This window comes from Pagrus major, chromosome 24 (assembly GCF_040436345.1).
Source record: "Pagrus major chromosome 24, Pma_NU_1.0".
In the NCBI taxonomy this organism is placed as follows: domain Eukaryota; kingdom Metazoa; phylum Chordata; class Actinopteri; order Spariformes; family Sparidae; genus Pagrus; species Pagrus major.
The window spans coordinates 2,873,385-2,891,883 of record NC_133238.1 but is presented as its reverse complement, the minus strand read 5'-3'; the positions used below and the strand labels follow the sequence as shown (position 1 = coordinate 2,891,883).

Genomic DNA, 18,499 nt, shown 5'->3' with positions numbered 1-18,499 from the left:
AATGGCTGGTCAGACACATTGAGAAGTTTTTACAGGAATATGAAGTCGATTTTGTTTTGTTTTTTGTAGTAAAGGGATGTAAACATGAAGTGTGTAGGATTCAGTGGAATCTATTGTCTTTCCAAATCAATTTGGGACTTTGGGGCTTCTGGAGACTTGGAGTACGCCCATTTTAGCCCATCAGTTGCTATATAACAAGTCTCCAGCTACTTCAGTCATTTGGGAGAATGTTGCAGAGCAGTTTTGCTGTGAAGCTTAAGAAATGTTTTGTGGACTATGAAACTTCACCCAACTTGAGTAGATAGTGACAGAGTTTTCATTTCTGGTTGAACTGACTGTTTATTTATAACTGGGCCTGAGCCACCTCTACATTTATTTCCCTTCCAGTCTGAGCAAATCCTCTTAGTGTGTGGACAGCTAAAGTGAGACATCAGACTCCACCTCCACCTAAGAGAGGAGCAGGACAATCCCCCGGCAGCCTTAGCTAATCTCAGCGCTGCTTCCCCTGCTCCCATCAGCCACCTGGACTCTGAGCTCGCTGTGTGACAGCTGGGAGCTCAGAGAATCCTCACTACTGTGAAAGTGAGAGCAGCTGTTCCTTAAAGGTACAAACATGGTTCATCAGCTGCTCCTATGATCTTCTTCCTCAGTTCTGTTGATTTTTTTTTGTTTGGTTTTATGGGTATCTTGCTAAAAGACAATGGCAAAGTGAACACATGTAAAGTGAAGCTGCCCACGTGTTAAATGCAAGCGCTTTTATGAGAGGCGGCAGGGCAGGTATTACGGTTTCACTGAGATGTCTGTGAAATCAGTGAGGGAGAGACAGACCCTGTTCTGACCAAATGTACCTGCTATACCCATGCACACACTGTCTTTTTACTATTAATTCTGGTAATTCTGATTGTTCAGCTTAGTTCAGAAAACATGTTTGGAAGATTTTAAACAGAATAAATCTTAAAAATCAATCTTAAAACGTACTTAAAAATGTATAAGATACAAGTTATTTCTAATTCTAATAATTATTAGAGATGTCTTGTAAGATATCCTACGTGTAATCTTTCTCCATACATTTCTGGGGCTTTATAAAACATTCCATCAAAAATAAATGTTGTAGATGTCCTGATTTACACAGTTAATATTGGAAAAGTCAAACAAATTCAAACTCATTCAACTCAAACAAATTTGACATTATTGCATGCTTAGCTGACCTGCTGCACTACACACAGATTTGACATTATGACATCTATGTATTGTGTTGCATAGATATTGACTGAAGTTAACATGCTAACCACCTAGCCCAGGCCTGTCCTGGACTGAAGCTCTTGTGCTAGCGATATAAACAACAACACTACCCTGGTGCTCCGAGCTCCCGGTGCGGACTGCTAGAGCTGATGCTGGTGAGATTGCACTGCAGCCACACAGCAGAGTCAGATTAGCTGCTGTAAATGAGATTAGAGTTAATCTGTTGATGCTTCTTGGTGAGCAGACAGGAGGAGAAGTGATGGATCACAATTCACACTGATGAACACCTGGTAATGTGGCTGATGTGAGGGAAATCTGTTACCGCCCAGTCAGCATACATACTTTTAATGAAGTTTAGAGTGAATCACAAACTCTGAAGCCTAAAGACAGAGAGAAGCTTTGTCTGACATATTGATGAAAGTTCTCAGTCATCCAGGTCATGTTAATTGTGAGTGCTGTATCGTAGGCAACTGGATGTGTTTCAGTTTAAAACAGTGAAGAAACACCTGCTACAGGACAGCACTCTGTTCAACAGAACCAATTTCTGCAGACCACATTTGTGCCTTACTGGACCTCTGTCTGACAACCACCTACTTCCAGTACAGTGAAGGCTTTTACAGACAGAAGCACGGCTGTGCCATGGGCTCACAGTGTCTCCAATAGTGACCAACCTCTACATGGAAGAAGTTGAGAGCAGAGCCTTGATTACCTTCACAGGAACTGCTCCTAGCCACTGGTTCAGGTATGTTGACAACACCTTGGTCAAAATCAGAGCAAGGGAAGTGGAAGCCTTCACAGAACATATAAATGCTGTGGACAAGAACATCAAGTTCACACAGGAAGATGTCAGAGGAGACAGTCTGCCCTTCTTGGACTGTGAAGTACACATTGAAGAAGACAGAAGCCTCAACATTGAGGTGTACAGAAAACCTACACAGATCAATACTTGCAACAACACATGAAGGCTGGTTGGGTCAACGACCCACAAGTGGCCCTAAAGACTCTGAAACTCAGAGCTCACGTGTCCTTGACGACTCTGTAAGGACACTCCCACACAGAGTTTAAAAGCCTGCAACTCCCCTCCAGTTAGTTAGAACTGAAGAAGCCTCTTGGATGAGAGGTGAAACGTCTTCAAGGAACTGAAACATGTCCAGTTGCCTACAAAACTTTCAAGTAACAACTAAGGTTGCAGTGGTATACAGGTTTCAAGGTATTTTATAAAATTGATTGTTGTTGCACTGTGTATCTACAGTATTGAATACTACCATTTCTTGTTTCAGCCAAGTTTCATGTCTGTCATGACATAATATTTTGTAAGTGTTTGCTTTTGTAAATATCTTATTGTTTTTTGTAAATATCTTGTGTTTTTCTCTTTATTTTCTATTAAATATTTCTATGCATATTTTTCTGATTCTTACTTGTACTGTTGCATCTCGAGCTGTTGTAACATGTGAATTTCCCCCTTGTGGGATAAATAAAGACAATCTTAATCTTTAATCTTAATCTTAATCTTAATCTAAGTGAGTATGCCCAAAGTAATTGTAATACAACAAACTTTTTTAATCTTTTAATCTCTACAACGAAAAGTACAGGGCAACTCTGACATTCGTTTAGTCACGTGATGAATTTTGGTGAGCTGCACCGTCTGCAGCCTCGATGAGTCTCTCCTGCAGGGATCAGATCTGTTGGAGCAGGTCTCCAGGCTGCAACACTCATTTCATAATACTGAAGGTGTTCCGCAGATAATCACTGTCCCCATGTGCATTTATAATTGCTAAGCTGCTCTGGATTCAGCATGTCATCTCCAGCGTGTCCCAGGTTGCATTGCTCATTGAGTGAACACAGAATGACTCACTACTGTTAGAGATCAAGTCCCTTTAAGCTAAATAAGAGAAATAAAAACAAAACAAACTATTTTATACAGCCGAGTGTGGACAATGAATGGAGGAGTCTCACAACCTGAGGAAAGGAGCTGCTCAATAGTCCAGTAAATCTATGAATGTGTGATATCTCCAACAGTTAACAATAACACTGTAAAAAATAAAACTGTTAGTTATTTATGAATGAGTCAACAGTCGGCTGTCGTGTAAAACCAGGATCAGGACTGAATGCTGTTGGTTCATATCAGTAGATCAAACTGTGACAACAATTTGTTATCAATTCCCGGCGCTGCAGATGTATAACAAGCTGCTGACAGCTAGCAACGGTCCAACACACCAATTAAATTCATTACAGCCTCAGTGGCAGCTCCGTCTGTGTCCCCACAGGGCCAGTGTATCATGATTGCTCCTGCAGCACCCACCTCTCAATCCTTCACTGCGTCAGACACCTGCTGCACCCCAGGTCAGGTCAGTTCACCTCTACAAATGAGACAGTGCAGCGTCACAGAGATGAAACTAATGGTGCATGCATTCGGGGGCTCATCATCGGTGTGTAAATTGAAAAAGTTATCACCAGGGCAATGCCCTCAAACGGCTGACAGGGTGGAAACACCGGAGCTGAACAGGGACAAGTTGTGATGATCAACATGTTCAACAGAGGGGGAACTTCTCTGCTTTGACCTCATGGTACTGATAGCATCCCTATGGGAAGGGTTGCATGTTGATTGTAGTTTAACATTTAGTACTGCTTGACTGGTCATTTGATGTGTTGAGGTTTTTGTTTTGTTTCATGTGAACTCACCAAAGCAAGTTCCTTGTAACCTTATTAAAATGTCAATTAAAGGGACACTATGTGGTTTTGTGGAAGGATTTTAAACCAGAAGAAAAAGATCTTCATTGGCTGATTTTTTTCTGCCAAAACAAAACAAAAAATAAACAAACTGTCTTTGTTTTCATGACTGAAGAAACAAACTGACCTTAGAGGACACACAAACACAATTTCATACTGTTTTACTTTGTTTATATGTGGCGGACCCTGCCATCTTTCAAGCTTCAGACAGTGTTCTGGGACCTTATTTTCCTCTGAGAACAGCTTGTTTATTCACTTATGGAAAATAAATGTTTCAAAGTTTGTATTATTAGCTCATTAATACCGTAAATATTAAAATTCTCAGCTTGAATTTCTTCTCCAAAACATCATAGTGCCCCTTTAAGTACTGCATTTTGCAGTGACATGCCACACATGATGTGGCACTGTACAAGAATTACTGCAGAGTTTTTTGAAAATCCTTCCCAGCTGAAGAGGTAGAGCCTTTCTCCTTTTCACACAATCACAATGCTGCCCTCTTGTGTTTGGGTATGTTCAGAGGTTATAGGTATAAACTTACCTCTACGTCTCAGGGAAGAGACGGACAGCATATATTTAGCAGATGGGATAAAGATTATTATTCAAATTTGAAGCCACATTTAATTTCATCACGGAAGAGAAAGCTTTACATAAATTGAACTGAGCCGGATCTCAGAGTTATAAATGTGTTAAGAATAAGTATATGACCTGTAAAGGTTAAGGAAAATTATATAAATGCTATACTGGGATTATGTAAATCATGGTTTTATTGGTAGAAAAAAAAGAATCCTGGTGAAGGGGTTGGTCCGTGGCAGATATACAATATACACTGTATATATTCAAGATTCAAGGTTAATTAAATACAAGATTTCTGTTGTAATTCCTTGACCTACATCAAATGAAAAAAACATACAGACTAATTTATAAATGATAACCAGGTCAAAAACAAAATAGAATAAAATTATTCATGGTGGAGTGTTGAGGATGAGTTCAGGAGTCTCACAGTCTGAGGTAAGACGCTGCTCTGTAGTCTGGTGATACTTCTGTATCTTTTGTCAGATAGCAGCAGGGTACATGAACATATATATCACATATATAGTATATTTATAGAGACAACCATTCACACTTACGCCTTTAGGTAATCTAGAGTCTCCAGTTAACCTAAGCTGCATGTTGCTGAGCTGTGGAGGAACCCGAGAACGCATGCAAACTCCACACAGAGAGGTCTGATGGATATGCCCAAGGATTGTTTTCAGTCGTTCTGATGTATCATGTCATGTCTGTGTGTGTTCCAACAAGCTGCATGATATCAGAGTGTGACAGGGACAGAGCTATCGGAGTTGAGATGACATGACAGACATCCCCGCTCTGTCTGCAGACGGAAAAGCCCCGCCCCTCCACCTGACAGCAGTGTGTGTGTATGTCACATGATAAAGTGTAATCAGTAAAGATGACCTTGTGATGGTTGACAGTGTGTGAATGAGATAGGGGTCAGACTACTTCCTGCCTCCATATCATCTGATTATGGAGCGTGACCGTGACCCTGCTCACATTAGACACATGCTCGCAGTACAACACATGGTGAAAATTAAAATCATGAAAGTGTTTATTTTCATAGTCTGAAGTGTGTGACTTGTGTTTCTTCAGTGTAGTGTAGTAGTGTATTCTTAGCTATGCTCCAATCACCTTCAACCTCCAGCACGGGGGCTGTGATGTCTTCAGCAAGGTGGAGCCACCCAACAGTGTGGGTGACTCCTGCTCAACGTGCTCCTGTGACATCTATGATGGGCCTGGCTTGTTGCCAAGGGGCTGGTTTGCTTGTGTTTGCTCTGCAGGTGTGATCTGATATGTGCTGGTGAATGAGCTGGAGCACTGGGCATATCTAACAGCAGGGTACACTGGATGAGCGTCCAGGGGCCCAGCACTGAAGTTGTAAGGCAATTAAAATATGTTTGATCTTATTTATGTAAAAATGTAAATATGACATTTGACCCTAACCCTTACATTTGACTGTTTAAGCTGCCAGAAATATTCTAGCTTGTGTCTGGTCCATGTTGGGCAGTGTTATTTGTTACTCTCTACCACTGCTGACGTGAGCACAGTATCACTGAGGGAACTCGCCACCTTAAGTTATATCTCATTAAACAACACATATACATATCCAGTCAACTTAAGAATAGTTGAAATGTGTGTAACAAAGTGTGTTTAACATACATTTTTCAGTGTGCCTTGTGACAAGTCATGATTTTACACCATATGTGTCATGAGTTGTTGCTATTGACCTAAACAACTCTGAAATCAATCAGTCACAGAGGATGAATTATCCATAACGGCAGACTGAGCCAGCAGGTTCCCAGGGGGTCAGAGGTGGTTGTGGTGGGATGAAGTTGGTTCCTCAGTGTGCAGTGGAGACACTGTGTCTTGACAGTATGATGTTATCTCACCTCTCTACTTACTGTTATCTGGAACCCTGTGAACAGACTATCTTCCTGTCTCTCCGTCTCTCTTCTTCTCTTTCCAAACCTTCTTCGTCTTCACTGCAGTCGTCCAAATATTCTTCCGACACACACGACATCTACTGCATGTCTGTCCGTCCTAATAGAGGGATCCCTGCTCTTCCTCAGGTTTCTTCCATTTTTTCCGCCTGCTACCAGGGTTTTCTCTCATTTATTTGACTCACATTACAATAGATAAACACTAAAGTGCTTTGGCACAGAGCATTCTTCAGATTGTTTAAAATATAAAGGTTCAATTGTGTAATATATTCAAAGGCAAAATAAAAATACAGCTGGGAATTGGACCCAGTTATTTAGGAACCAATCACCTTTCTCATCCCCTGGTTCTAGGTACAGCAACCAAGCACAGGTATATATTTAGGTCTGATTTCAACCTTATTACATACAATATGAAGCTTCACAGAACACTGTGGCCATCATTATTTAACATTAAGACTGCAGACTAAATGACAATCAAAAGGCATATTTCATAAATAGTCCTTACTCAAACAGCATTTGTCAAGTCCAGAATAATTGTAATGCTTGAATATGGAATATAGACGTCATATATATATATATATGTATATATATATATATATATATATATATATATATATATATATATATATATATATATATATATATATATATATATATATATATATATATATATATATATACATATATATATATATGTATATTGGGAAGCAAAACATCTCTAAAAAGAAAGTTTTCATATCGGACAACCTAAACGCCAATACCAACCAGTATATCAGTCAGGCTCTACAAGCAGCTCCCACAGCACTGGACACTGTATTGGTCTCAGAGAGCAAAAGGTGTACAGTGTGTAGCAAGTTTTGTACCATATATGAATTACTACATTCATATTTCATCCAATATTTGAAAAGATAAACAATTCACGAAAATACATTTGACCTCAGTTTGAGAGCATGTGTGACAGTCGTACTTGATTTCTCTATTTGTCAAACTTACTAGAAAAGGGCGGAACTTTAGTTTTTTTCTTTCTTACATTATTTATCGATTTTGTCTAAAGAAGTCCTAAAACTCATCTAATCTAATCTCTTGTCTCTTGCGGCATGGCTTTACTTGAGCATGGAAGGTCATTTTCATTCATTTAAACTGTCTGCTGATGAAGACCAAAATATTTGAATGAAGGCTTTAGAAAAAAAATAATAATCACTAAGTGGACATTTTGTTAAAATTATGTTTTGAGATATCCTGCTAACAATCCAACAAAAAAGAGACTGAGCACACGCGTTCTTCAGTGGAGGTAACAGAAAGAACCTGGTGTACTAACTTTACTGCTGATTGGTCTGCTGTTGGCCTGCTCGGGTGCCTCTGTTGGCCCCTGTGGCTCCTGGTGACTTAATACCTGCTCTCTGGTGGTGCCTGAAACAACATCCCTGTGTTAGCTACTACACGGTGGCTACCTCCTGTAATTACAGAGCCATGTGTCTGCAACTGATCCAGCAGCCTCCTCCTGCCTGCACACTGAGAGCTGAATGACTGAATGGTAACAGAAATCGTCCAGTCACTCCGCTCCTGCTCCTGAGCCAACAACAGTTCATTCATTCATTCATCTCCAAGGTCAAACACGGGGGTCAGCTAGGAGTTAAAAAGATGTACAGAGTATTTATAGTACATTCAAGTGTATTTATTTCGATTTCTGTTGCTATATGCGAGTCTCTACTTGACATGGGGTCATATATAGCTGTTTAGAGAAAACACTAAGTTTGACACAGCGCCATGTTGACTAGTTTCACTCTGGGTTTTTTCACAGCTCACTGCAAAGGATTAGAAACTCAACTGTGGAGTTTCACTAAGCTGTATCACCTCATTTATGTAATTTGTAAGAAATGGACAGAATTCCAAAGAAAGCGATGAGTTAACAAGGACAATTTAATTTGTCTTAGTTGTGTAACAGACAGACAGTTTAATACAGATGGTGAAGGGTTGTAGGGTTGTGAAGTATTTCCTTTCTTGACATTTTGAGTTGATTTTGTCAGACTAGGGAGCAAACTCACTGCTTTGCTGAAACTACAGGGGCTATCAGACTCACCTCTTGCTGTACAGTGGTATTAGGATACAGGACATAGTGCCGCAGGATAAATCTCAGGGGCCACAAGATAGTTAACAAGATAAGGAAAAGAGAAACATATAGATTTCTGGTACACAAATAATATAATTGCTGACATTTAAAAAAATCTGTGCTGTTTTTTGTGATGTTCACAGCACTTTTCAATTACCGCACTACTCTGAGTTTTATGTTCAACAAGTGCATTCAGCTGAGTAACTTTTCAAATGGGTTACATATAGTATCTGGTGCTTTTCAATAACTATACAATGCAGGTTTACAATAAATTCCCTTTTTTTTTAACAATGTTTCTACTTCTGTGATATTTTGTGGTAGTCATCTGGGTCTCAGTCTATAATTTCTGGTCAAACTTGGATATGACTAAAAATACTACGGATGTGTGTGATACAAGACCCAATACTAGACTTGTGATCATCACTATTGCATGTTTAGTCAATTAATCAAAACACTACTCATCAGCATTAGAAATGTGTTTAAGAATAGTGCCAGTAAGTCAGGCACAGTGAATTATAGCTGTAGACTTGCATGATTGTATCGGTTTGTAAAATGTGGAGTACTGCACTCTGGGATTGTTTGCACAAAGTAGTATCAGCCCATATGTCATAGGAGCATTTTTGTGTACACACTGAGAAGTAAATGTGGAGTACAACACAGTAAATATGGGGGAATTCTTGCTGCGTTCCAGACAACTCTGAACTAGAAAATGTCCAACCCCCTTCAAAAAAAGTACAACGGAAAAAGTTGGAAATTTCAACTTTGTAACAGAGCCCAAGAAATCTGCTCCTTGCCCTCCATCCAGTGTATGCTTGGAGAAGGCCCTGGATAAATACACTATGATGGAATGTCGTGGTTCAGGATGTAGATTTGTTAGAATGTCATAATAAAGAAAAACACAAGAGAAAAGGTCCATTATGATTTTATTTGCTTCCATCTTTGATTAAATGACAAAGTTGGAGGAACTGATGGAAAGTTGAACAACGTTTAAGATCGAGTTGAGTGTTGCACATCAACACGAGATCCTAATATTAAAGCCAACATCATGTGTCATCTAAAGCCACTGAGCTCTATTCGAACTCGTATCTTTTTTTGAAATGCATGAACATCAGGTCATTGTGGAATTAAACTGCCTGGTATTTGTTCATTGTATACCTAACTACAGTCATGGCTAAAACCCAAATCAAGAGTCAACTATTAGGAGGTTGCAAGGCGAGACATTGACTTTAGCACTTAACATGATGAGATCCTAAAAACGAGTACTGCATTGCTTCTGATAGACTCTCTTCAACTCGTCACTTTGGTATTGCATTTATACATTACAATATTCTGCAAAGAAACAAAATGTACAACTGCATAAATATAAAATTCTTCCACCATGTTCAATGGCTAAAACATTCAGAGAGTTACACCATAATGCTGTGATGAATCCAGCAAAAAAACAAAAAATGTTCCTTCTTCAAAACTCCAGTTAGCACCGATGCACTTACAGCAGGCCAGTGTCTAACAGGCTGGACACACAACTCTACTACATTCAAGGCAAAATCAAAAGTAAAAGGCATGAAACCAAGTAATAAAACCCCTTCACACGTTTAAGTGATTAACAAAGCACATAAAGAAAAAAGGCAAAGTAAAAAGAGTCTCCCATGATCAGATGAAAAAAGACAAATAAAAAGAGGAAAGAAGTTCCCTGGAGTGCAGCCTTTTCCTTACACAGATCAGAAGAGTGTACCATGTCAAATGATTTCAATCATTAAGTAAGTAGGAGTGTGTGTTCATGTCTGACACACACATGCCTAGAACTGCTAAAGCTTGCCCGCAGAAGAAAATAAGGAACAGCGAGGTTTGGAAGGACCAGATTTTGCGACTACTGCACACTCCAAAAATATCTACTGAAACCACACAAGGCAGCGATATGCAGAGGGGACAAACACAGCTCGCTACACGTCAGAGATGGAATTTAACTTTACAGTCATCAATGAACAATGTCCCATGGCTTGTGGAAAAGTCTCATTTACAGCGGAATAAATATTTTATTAGGCCTATTGCTACTTTTCCTCTAAATTACGTTCTAATGCTAGACAGAAGTGTAGAAGCTAGTGATGAAAGCAGACAGATTACACATCGGTCCCCTAGCAGGTTTTTTTCTCTCATTTATTCATTCAAGACTAGTTGTGATTGACTTAACCGCTACAGCCTAACCCCCTCACTTATCATCTCCTACATTAGATTGGTACTTAGTTAAGGACAGAGGGGGCATAGAGGGGAGGGGCGGTCAGGGAAAGTGCTATGGTCCTGATATCGGTCATAAACTGCTAACCTGGAACTTGACGTCAAAGCGTCCCTGGTAGCGGTCCTTCTCGCTGTAGTCGATGTTCTCACCGTACACTTTGCACTCGATGCGCAATTCAGTGTTCAGGGTCAGGTTGGTGAACTGTAGCGCCACCAGTGGCTGCAAGTACTGAGGGTGCAGCAGCTTGCCATAGTAGGGGTAATACTGCAGGGGGAAGCCGCCGCCGATACCGTAGTACTTAATCTCCCCGATTTTACCAGCATCCTCCTCTTTCTAGAAGGAGCAAGAGAAGGTAATGAATGAAAATGTATGAAAAGACAAAACTACAGAGTAAGCACACGTGTTTCAAAGAACTAGGACAGGTTTATTGTATGCAGAACTCATTTTGAGAACACACATTTATCCTGAAAAAAACAACCAACAAACAAAAGAAAAGAAAAGGTGTGTACCTTGTTGGTGCAGTAGATAGGGATGATGTTGGGTTGCACCTTGGGTTGAGCCTCTTCAGGGATACTTTCGTTAGTGGTAGGAGGCTAAACAAGAAGACAAGTTAGGAGGTGGATGGGAACCAAATGCTTCAGTAGATCCAGAGATTACTTTTCCCTACAGACTAGTGTTTCATACAGGGATCCCATTGCTACCTGGTCCTAACGTGCCATCTGTGTCTGGCTCCGTACACAGCCCATGTTAATACAGGGGTAGAGGCACTTGGAACCTATTTTGATTGGATTGCCTGGACTACAGCCGAAGGCCTGGCTCTCATTGTGATCAGATCTCAGCAGCTGTAAATTACAAACATTCCAACCAAAAACTGAAAAGATCACCTGACCCCTCCTCTTACCATTCTTGGAAGATGCAGAGGAAAAAATCATAGATTTGTAAGAACGAATGCAAAGACGGTGCCTGGTTATGCAGCCCACTGAATATGCACAGTACTTTTTTGTACCATTTCTCGAGCTGTCATCAGCTCTTTAATACATTCAGCAGCATTGCTATAATGTGCAGGAGGAGGGTCCCATGACTGATTGGGGTATATAAGCTAGCAGTAGTGCCATCTGCAATGACCTTCTCAAAGAACAGACAGACACACCTTGTCAGCTTACAGGTCTGCCAGCGCTGCCTACCTAACTTGCAGATTGAGATCTGATCACAATGCGGGCAGACGTCCGTGAGGAGATATCATGATCCAGATTATGTAACCAGAGATGGCAGGTAAATACCAGGTGGAAAAGGGCACTGAAAGAATGAGTAGCTGTCCTCAGATGACAGTTAGAAAAACTTATTCATTTAAAATTTACCCTTGGACGGAAGTTGACAATCCTGTTGAGCTTTACGATCAGGCAGGGCTTGCCTTCCTTGAAACCAAACTCGCGGTCCTCGATGCCGGAGCAGGGTCCCAGCACGGACCTGGGGAAACGACAGGCCTTCCTGACGCCCACATCGCTCTCCAAGTCACCGCGGTTCTTGTACTCCGCAGGGTCTTCTGCAGGGGGAGGGAAGGGGTTAGAACTCATGAACTGTGTCTGAAGGTCTGACCTGTTAAGCCATAACACTTCTCTTAACAGTTGTGTTAAAATGCAGGGAGCTGTCAGTATTCTTGTGTCCACGTACCTTCCTGTCCTTACAGTGCGACAATATTACATTCTGTCCACTATCAAGATTAAAGTTGCCAAGGACAATGCATTGTTGGGTGTTTTAGGGAGGGGGTATATAATGATGCACAAGACGTTTATTATGCTGCCATAAAAACATGGCCTCTTGGATTTTATGTTTCACATCATAAAGTTTCAGTGAAGAGTTCAGTGTCATTAGAGTAAAACCTACCTCCACAGTCCTCAAACTTCATCTGGTCCCTCTGGAGTTCATCGTCGTACTTGGCCAGGAACTCCTTCAAGGCCTTGGTGTAAGGCATGTAGGTCTCCACATCGTTGAGGTTGAAGGACACTTCAGATTTGTCTGATCGTGGGGTGTGTGAAAGGCCTGAAGGGGACAACAGACCATCAGCTCATTATCAACAGTTCATCTTGAATATGAGCAAAAAAAAAAGTCATTTGAGCTGAGATGTCTCAGAGGTACTGTGATAACTTTTTGCCAACATCTGCAGATTAGATGAGATGATCAATATCAATGTCATGCCTGTGCATCCTGGGTACAGATACTGTTTCCTCCCGCTTTCAGTCTTTGGGCTAAGATTAGCTGAATAGACTGAATATGGTCCGGAGCTGCAGTGTCTCTGTGCTGAAACTGATAGATCTCATGTGACTCAAATAAGTGGCTCTTTAAATGTCAGACTGGTCCTTTAGCTCAGTAACTAACACCACACATTAAATAGCTCATTTCAACTGCTGCTGTGTGTTGTTTTAACTTTATCTATTAGCTGCATGTATAGAACACTGTGTCAACTCTAGCCAGCTGACCACAGATCCGGTCATTGACAGTAGATTTCCCCGTGACACAACTGTGTTTGGATGACCTCAAATGAACTTAGTACACCTCCTGTTTAACATCTACGGGTTTACTGTGGAACTCAAACAGCAGTCGGACAGTAGCTGGCTGGCACCAGCCCTCATTCTGTCCACTCAACAGTTGTTCAGTTAACTGTATTCTTGGTATTCTGTCTTCATGCCTGGTAAACCCCAGCTGGCCTTCTCCTCCATGGAAACCAGGCTGCCGTGTGTACACTGCTGTCAGCGTAGACACTGGACTGGGACTATGATATGATCATGTAGGAAGAGTTCATTTCCAAAACAATATGCAGCCACGTTGCCTGTGGCCTGGGTCAGCAGCACACTTATACTACTGCAGTCATAATCAGATTTGGAGAACCCTGTTTATGTTTGTGTGGTTTCAGTGTGTAGTTTGTCATTAAAAAGTATGGTAAACAATGTGTAAACATGTATTTGTATTATATTCCATCATCAGGTATAGCATCAATAAATCTAGTATCAATGTAATTATTAATGAATGCATAATTCTTGAAGACTTTGTAATAAAATGAAAATAAATGTGTATAATTATTTTTGGGACGGGGTCAAATCTATTAAGGTGGGAGGCAAAAACAAACCGCATCTTGTATACTTTTATATTTGTCTTCAAAGACAAATATGACATCACACATATGACCTTGTTTGGAACTCCATGTCATACATAATAATACTCTCTTCACTTGGTGTCTTGACCAGAATGTCTCACACATGTTTTCCCCCGGTGACTGTCGTGAAAAACAATCCTGTCGTGTCAACAAGGTCACTGAGTAACCATCAAGAGGTCATAGCTCATCTAAATCAACAAACACTCATCCCACAGATCTATCCAGGAAGGGTTAGCGGCCATTTTTATTTAAGAAGACCCTGAGAAGAGTGTCTAGAGACGACATTTAGACTCAGAGGCATGCTAGCATCCTGACAGACAGGCAGTGTGTGTCACCTCTTACCAGGGGGTGCAACTCTGTCCTGCCAGGTGGGCTTGTAGGTGCTCAGGGTTAGCAGCAGGGCTTGGATGGTTCCGATGAAGATCCCCGCCAGGCATCCGTAGAAGATGATGTAGAACAAAATAATTTTGACTGCAGAGGAGAAAAAGAAGGAATATGTCAGCGCAGCTGTACAGCTGATATTCAATGCAGTGAGCTAGATTCCACTGTTATGAATGATGATATACAAAATGACTCACATGTGTAAACTCTTGTAAATACAAAAACTTTTCTGACTTTTTTTTGTCTGTTTATTAGATTTCACTTAGTTTATACTAGCTCTACAGTATACACTTCATGCATCACTTTTTCACACAGCTAGGAGCTATCACAATGGACATTAAAAAGGCCAAAGACTGAAAGACGGAGGTATTCATTCTGTAAAAACAGGCAAACTGTACAGGACCTGGGTTACATTACTACTGAGAAACAATGCAACAACTGATAACAATTACGCAATTGACGCTGTGACCACAAAAACTTCCAAATCAAAGTGAACAAAAATAAACTGACTGCCTCCAACTGCCAACAATACACCCCTTTTGTCTAGTCACCACTGGCATGGTCAGTTGTTTTGGAAGTCACATAAAAAGTTGGAGATCATCTGTGTGTAATTAAGGTGGGACAGGTGACACACTGTCGGGCTGTTGGACAAACAGAGAGTATACTTAACAAAGTAACCACCCGCAAACGCTGTCTGTGAAGTGAGCTCATGAGGGAGACCACTCAGATGAATGCATGTGTGTTTGGCCATTAAGCTAGAGCTATGATTGGTTATGCTACACATCAGGGGAAATACACTACCCCCTGGTGGGGGCAACATGGCGTGGGGATGTTGCTCCGCTGCATGACATGAATGCTGGTGAATGTAGAAAAAGAATTGTATTTTGCAAAACACAAAAGGAGAACCTCCAGCAGTCTGTGAGAGACCCAAACCAAACATAAAGCCAAAGTTACAAAGGTGCAGTTTCAGCCATAAAGTTCACTTCAGGAGTGACAGCAAATCTGATGTATGGCGTTATATGGAGCAAGGAGACGGTTGTAGCAAATGTCTCCTTTCTCGCATCTCTCCCTCTCTCTCACACGCCCTCACTGGGAGGAGCTATGACGCGAGGAAGATGTGGGTGAGAGAAGAGATTAGCATAATGAAAAGCACCCTCAGGTTAAAGCTGTCGCCTCCACTGAAGTGAGCTTTCTGTGTGCTTATAAAGCAGGTGTAGTTGCTCTATTAATCCTGTGAATGTATTAAAAAGCTCAAGTCACGGAGCGATGTGCAATCTGTATTCATGAGCTGTGCCTTTAAACAGGAGGTTGTGATGTCACTATAACACAATCACCGCCCTCAGCACTGCTGTGTTTGCAAAAACACCAGCAATGCTGATGTGGAAACACGGTGGGTGGAACCAGCTCAGACGTGAGAGAACTGACCAATCGGAGTACCTGGCTTTCTGGAGGGGGGCCTTAAAGAGACACGCACTAAAATGGAACATTCACAGAGGTTATCTAGGGGACAAATAATGTGTTTTTTGAACATTAAAGTTTCATTTAACCCAAGATACAAGAAAACAAGCACAATATGGGCCCTTTAACTTCCACTGATGGATACAGATTTGTTTGAAAAACATGATGTGAAAACAATCAAAAGGAGCTCAATACTTTAAAGAGTCAAATTAAATGTTGCTTGGGACAAGAATGCAAATTACATTTAATTCATCAGCATGAATGCACAGTGTTCTAACTCAAAGTCCGCCACATTAGTCCGTTCAACATACAATAGTCTTTCATCACACTGCTCCAGCTCACAGGATGTCCTTCAGACACGGACATGCTAACAGAGCTTGTGTCTCCACTATGAATGTAAGGAGCTACAAAGCCAGCATTGATAATAAAACAATCCAACAGTGGCAGTCATTGTCTTCACAGATTTACAGGAATTCAGCTGTGCAAATGAGGTAATCATTACTGAAGCCAGCGCTGGCTCCTCACGCTGATATATTTAGCATGAAGATGCTGTAGAACTGCAGGTTACAAAGGTTACGAGCATTTTATCTGCACTTTGAAGCAATAAATAAGGCACGGCTCGGGTTAACCTTGCAGTTAGCAAGCTATACATTCACCCAGTCGGTCGTTTTGCTGCATGAGGCAATGTCAAAAGGTCACAACCGCATGAACACTTTAATACATGACACATCACTGGAGCTAGTTAGATGCAAGGACATACGATCAAAGCGTGTGTCCTCTGGGCACTGTCAACCTGACATTCACAAATGTCTATTTCACCTTATCTCAGCTGCAGATGACTCACAGCCTGACCACAACTGACATGCCACTAACGGTAAAACTGGAGACATGAGCGAAACCGCATTTGTTATCTTGCAGTTCAAACTTGTTTGTAAAGGTGGTCCCCTATCCCCCTGGATGTCCTTTCATCCCAACCTTCAGCACGGCACTGCGCATGGCACACTTCCCAAATGCATCAGCGTTTTCAGATGACCTCAGAAGGACACACATGAGCCCCTGAACGTCACACAGCACAGCACAGCACAGCACAGCAGCCTCACTCAGCTGGAGCTCCTGCAGCAGCCTCGCCGCTCCTGAGCAGACATCATGTCACTGAAACAGTATTTGTAAACCAGGTGTTAGTGGCTAGACAGGAGCGAGGAGCTGAGTGACATTGAGAGGAGGGACAAGGACATGCGCACTAGCGCTGCCAGAGAAACAAGAGAAGAAAGGTCGAACAAGTTAATCAGTTGTATTGTTCGTTAGATTACAGTGACATCTGATCACAGGAACCCGACACGGATCGATAGTCCTCCCTCCACTTCAGGTCCCATCACCTTGACTCACCTTGGACGATGATGCATTTTTAACCCTTTGACTGGCCGTTCCTAACGCGCCAACAGACAACTTCCCCAACAACTAACAGCCAGTGTGGACAAGACAGAGGTCCAGCGGTTATCTAGCCTCCCATCGCCTGCACCGCACCGCCCCGCATCGCAGCGCACCGCAGCGTCTACTCTCTCTGAATGTACAATTAGAACTTGGAATTCCGTTACTTGGACGACCGAATCCACACACATCATGCACTTGTTGTAACCATCACTACGGTGTTTAATCAGACTACAGCCGGCCCGCGGGCTGGGGCAGCAGCGGCCAGTTAAAGTTAAACTTGGTTGGATGTATTGGTGACGGCGGGGAATCACTGAGTCGTGATGCCGGGTTGTTACTGAATGCTGCAAAGTCAAATCAAACAGGTGGTGAGAGACACGAGGCGGCCGGAGCGCGCTCCAACTACCGTGAGAGCGCGCCGGCCACTTTACCGCGGAGATACTCACACCAACTGCTGCCAGTGCGACCCATCAGCTCTCCTTTCTCAGAATTCCATAGAAAACTCTTCCACCCGCCATCGTCTTTGTTGGAAGGCATTTTGATTTATGTCCCGTAAAGGTGCTCCTTTACTCGCTGTACTCGGCGGACTCCCTCCGTTTGCTAACCAAGTGCCGACCCGTCGCAGAGGAACCCAGCTCCGTCCGCTGGAAGGCTCCCCAATATAAACCGTTCATCCTCGGCTCCGCCCGAAAAACTCTTGACAAGTTACCTAGGAGGAGGGTGGAACACCGCCGGCCAATTAGGGAGCGGAGATGCCGTGCGTAACTCTGACGTCCGGTAGACAGACAGAAAACCTATAGATGCAGACATTTAGCACTATCTGGGCTGAGCTTTGCAGATATGTGTGTGCAGGTAGAAAGTTATTTACTGTCTTCAGGTATTAGGTTTATTAGTTTGAACTAATCATCAGCCACTGCAAATTGCAGGGTGGGTCAGAAGTTGTAATAAACATATCAATCAATCAATCTATCAATCTATCTATCTATCTATCTATCTATCTATCTATCTATCTATCTATCTATCTATTCTTTGTGCATTGTGTACCTCACCTTCAAAAACCACGCATGCCACATACTATATGACATTGCAGTGTTGTGGTGCACCATGCAAAGTTTGGCAAACAAAAGAACAATTCATTAAATCACTAACCTATAAACAACAACACCCCTGGGTGTCATAGATCAGTTTCATTGCAGGTTAATGGATCTGTTGTGTCTGTCGGGAGTTTCTACTAGAAAACTGCTCAACAGCTCACACACAGTAAATATTTATGT

The 18,499-nt window shown here is 41.8% G+C and overlaps 1 protein-coding gene across 1 annotated transcript; it reads right to left on the bottom strand.

Annotated features, from left to right (window-relative positions):
* Positions 1-9,480: 9,480 nt before the first annotated feature.
* Positions 9,481-17,854, bottom strand: atp1b1b (ATPase Na+/K+ transporting subunit beta 1b). The gene is made up of 6 exons (XM_073462221.1): positions 17,672-17,854; positions 14,301-14,429; positions 12,692-12,847; positions 12,166-12,350; positions 11,317-11,400; positions 9,481-11,140 (listed from the first exon to the last, which is right to left on the bottom strand). The coding sequence occupies exons 1-6, from the start codon at positions 17,760-17,762 to the stop codon at positions 10,880-10,882; spliced, it is 906 nt and encodes a 301-aa protein (XP_073318322.1). The 5' UTR covers positions 17,763-17,854; the 3' UTR covers positions 9,481-10,879.
* Positions 17,855-18,499: the final 645 nt, after the last annotated feature.

Bases quoted from the DNA above. Each gene is read 5' to 3' on its own strand.
- atp1b1b (XM_073462221.1), bottom strand. From the start codon at position 17,762: ATGCCTTCCAACAAAGACGATGGCGGGTGGAAGAGTTTTCTATGGAAT. The intron at 12,848-14,300 runs GTAAGAGGTGAC...TGTCCCCTTCAG, and splicing joins GGACAGAGTTGCACCCCCTG to GCCTTTCACACACCCCACGA. The intron at 11,141-11,316 runs GTACACACCTTT...TGCTCCTTCTAG, and splicing joins CTATCTACTGCACCAACAAG to AAAGAGGAGGATGCTGGTAA.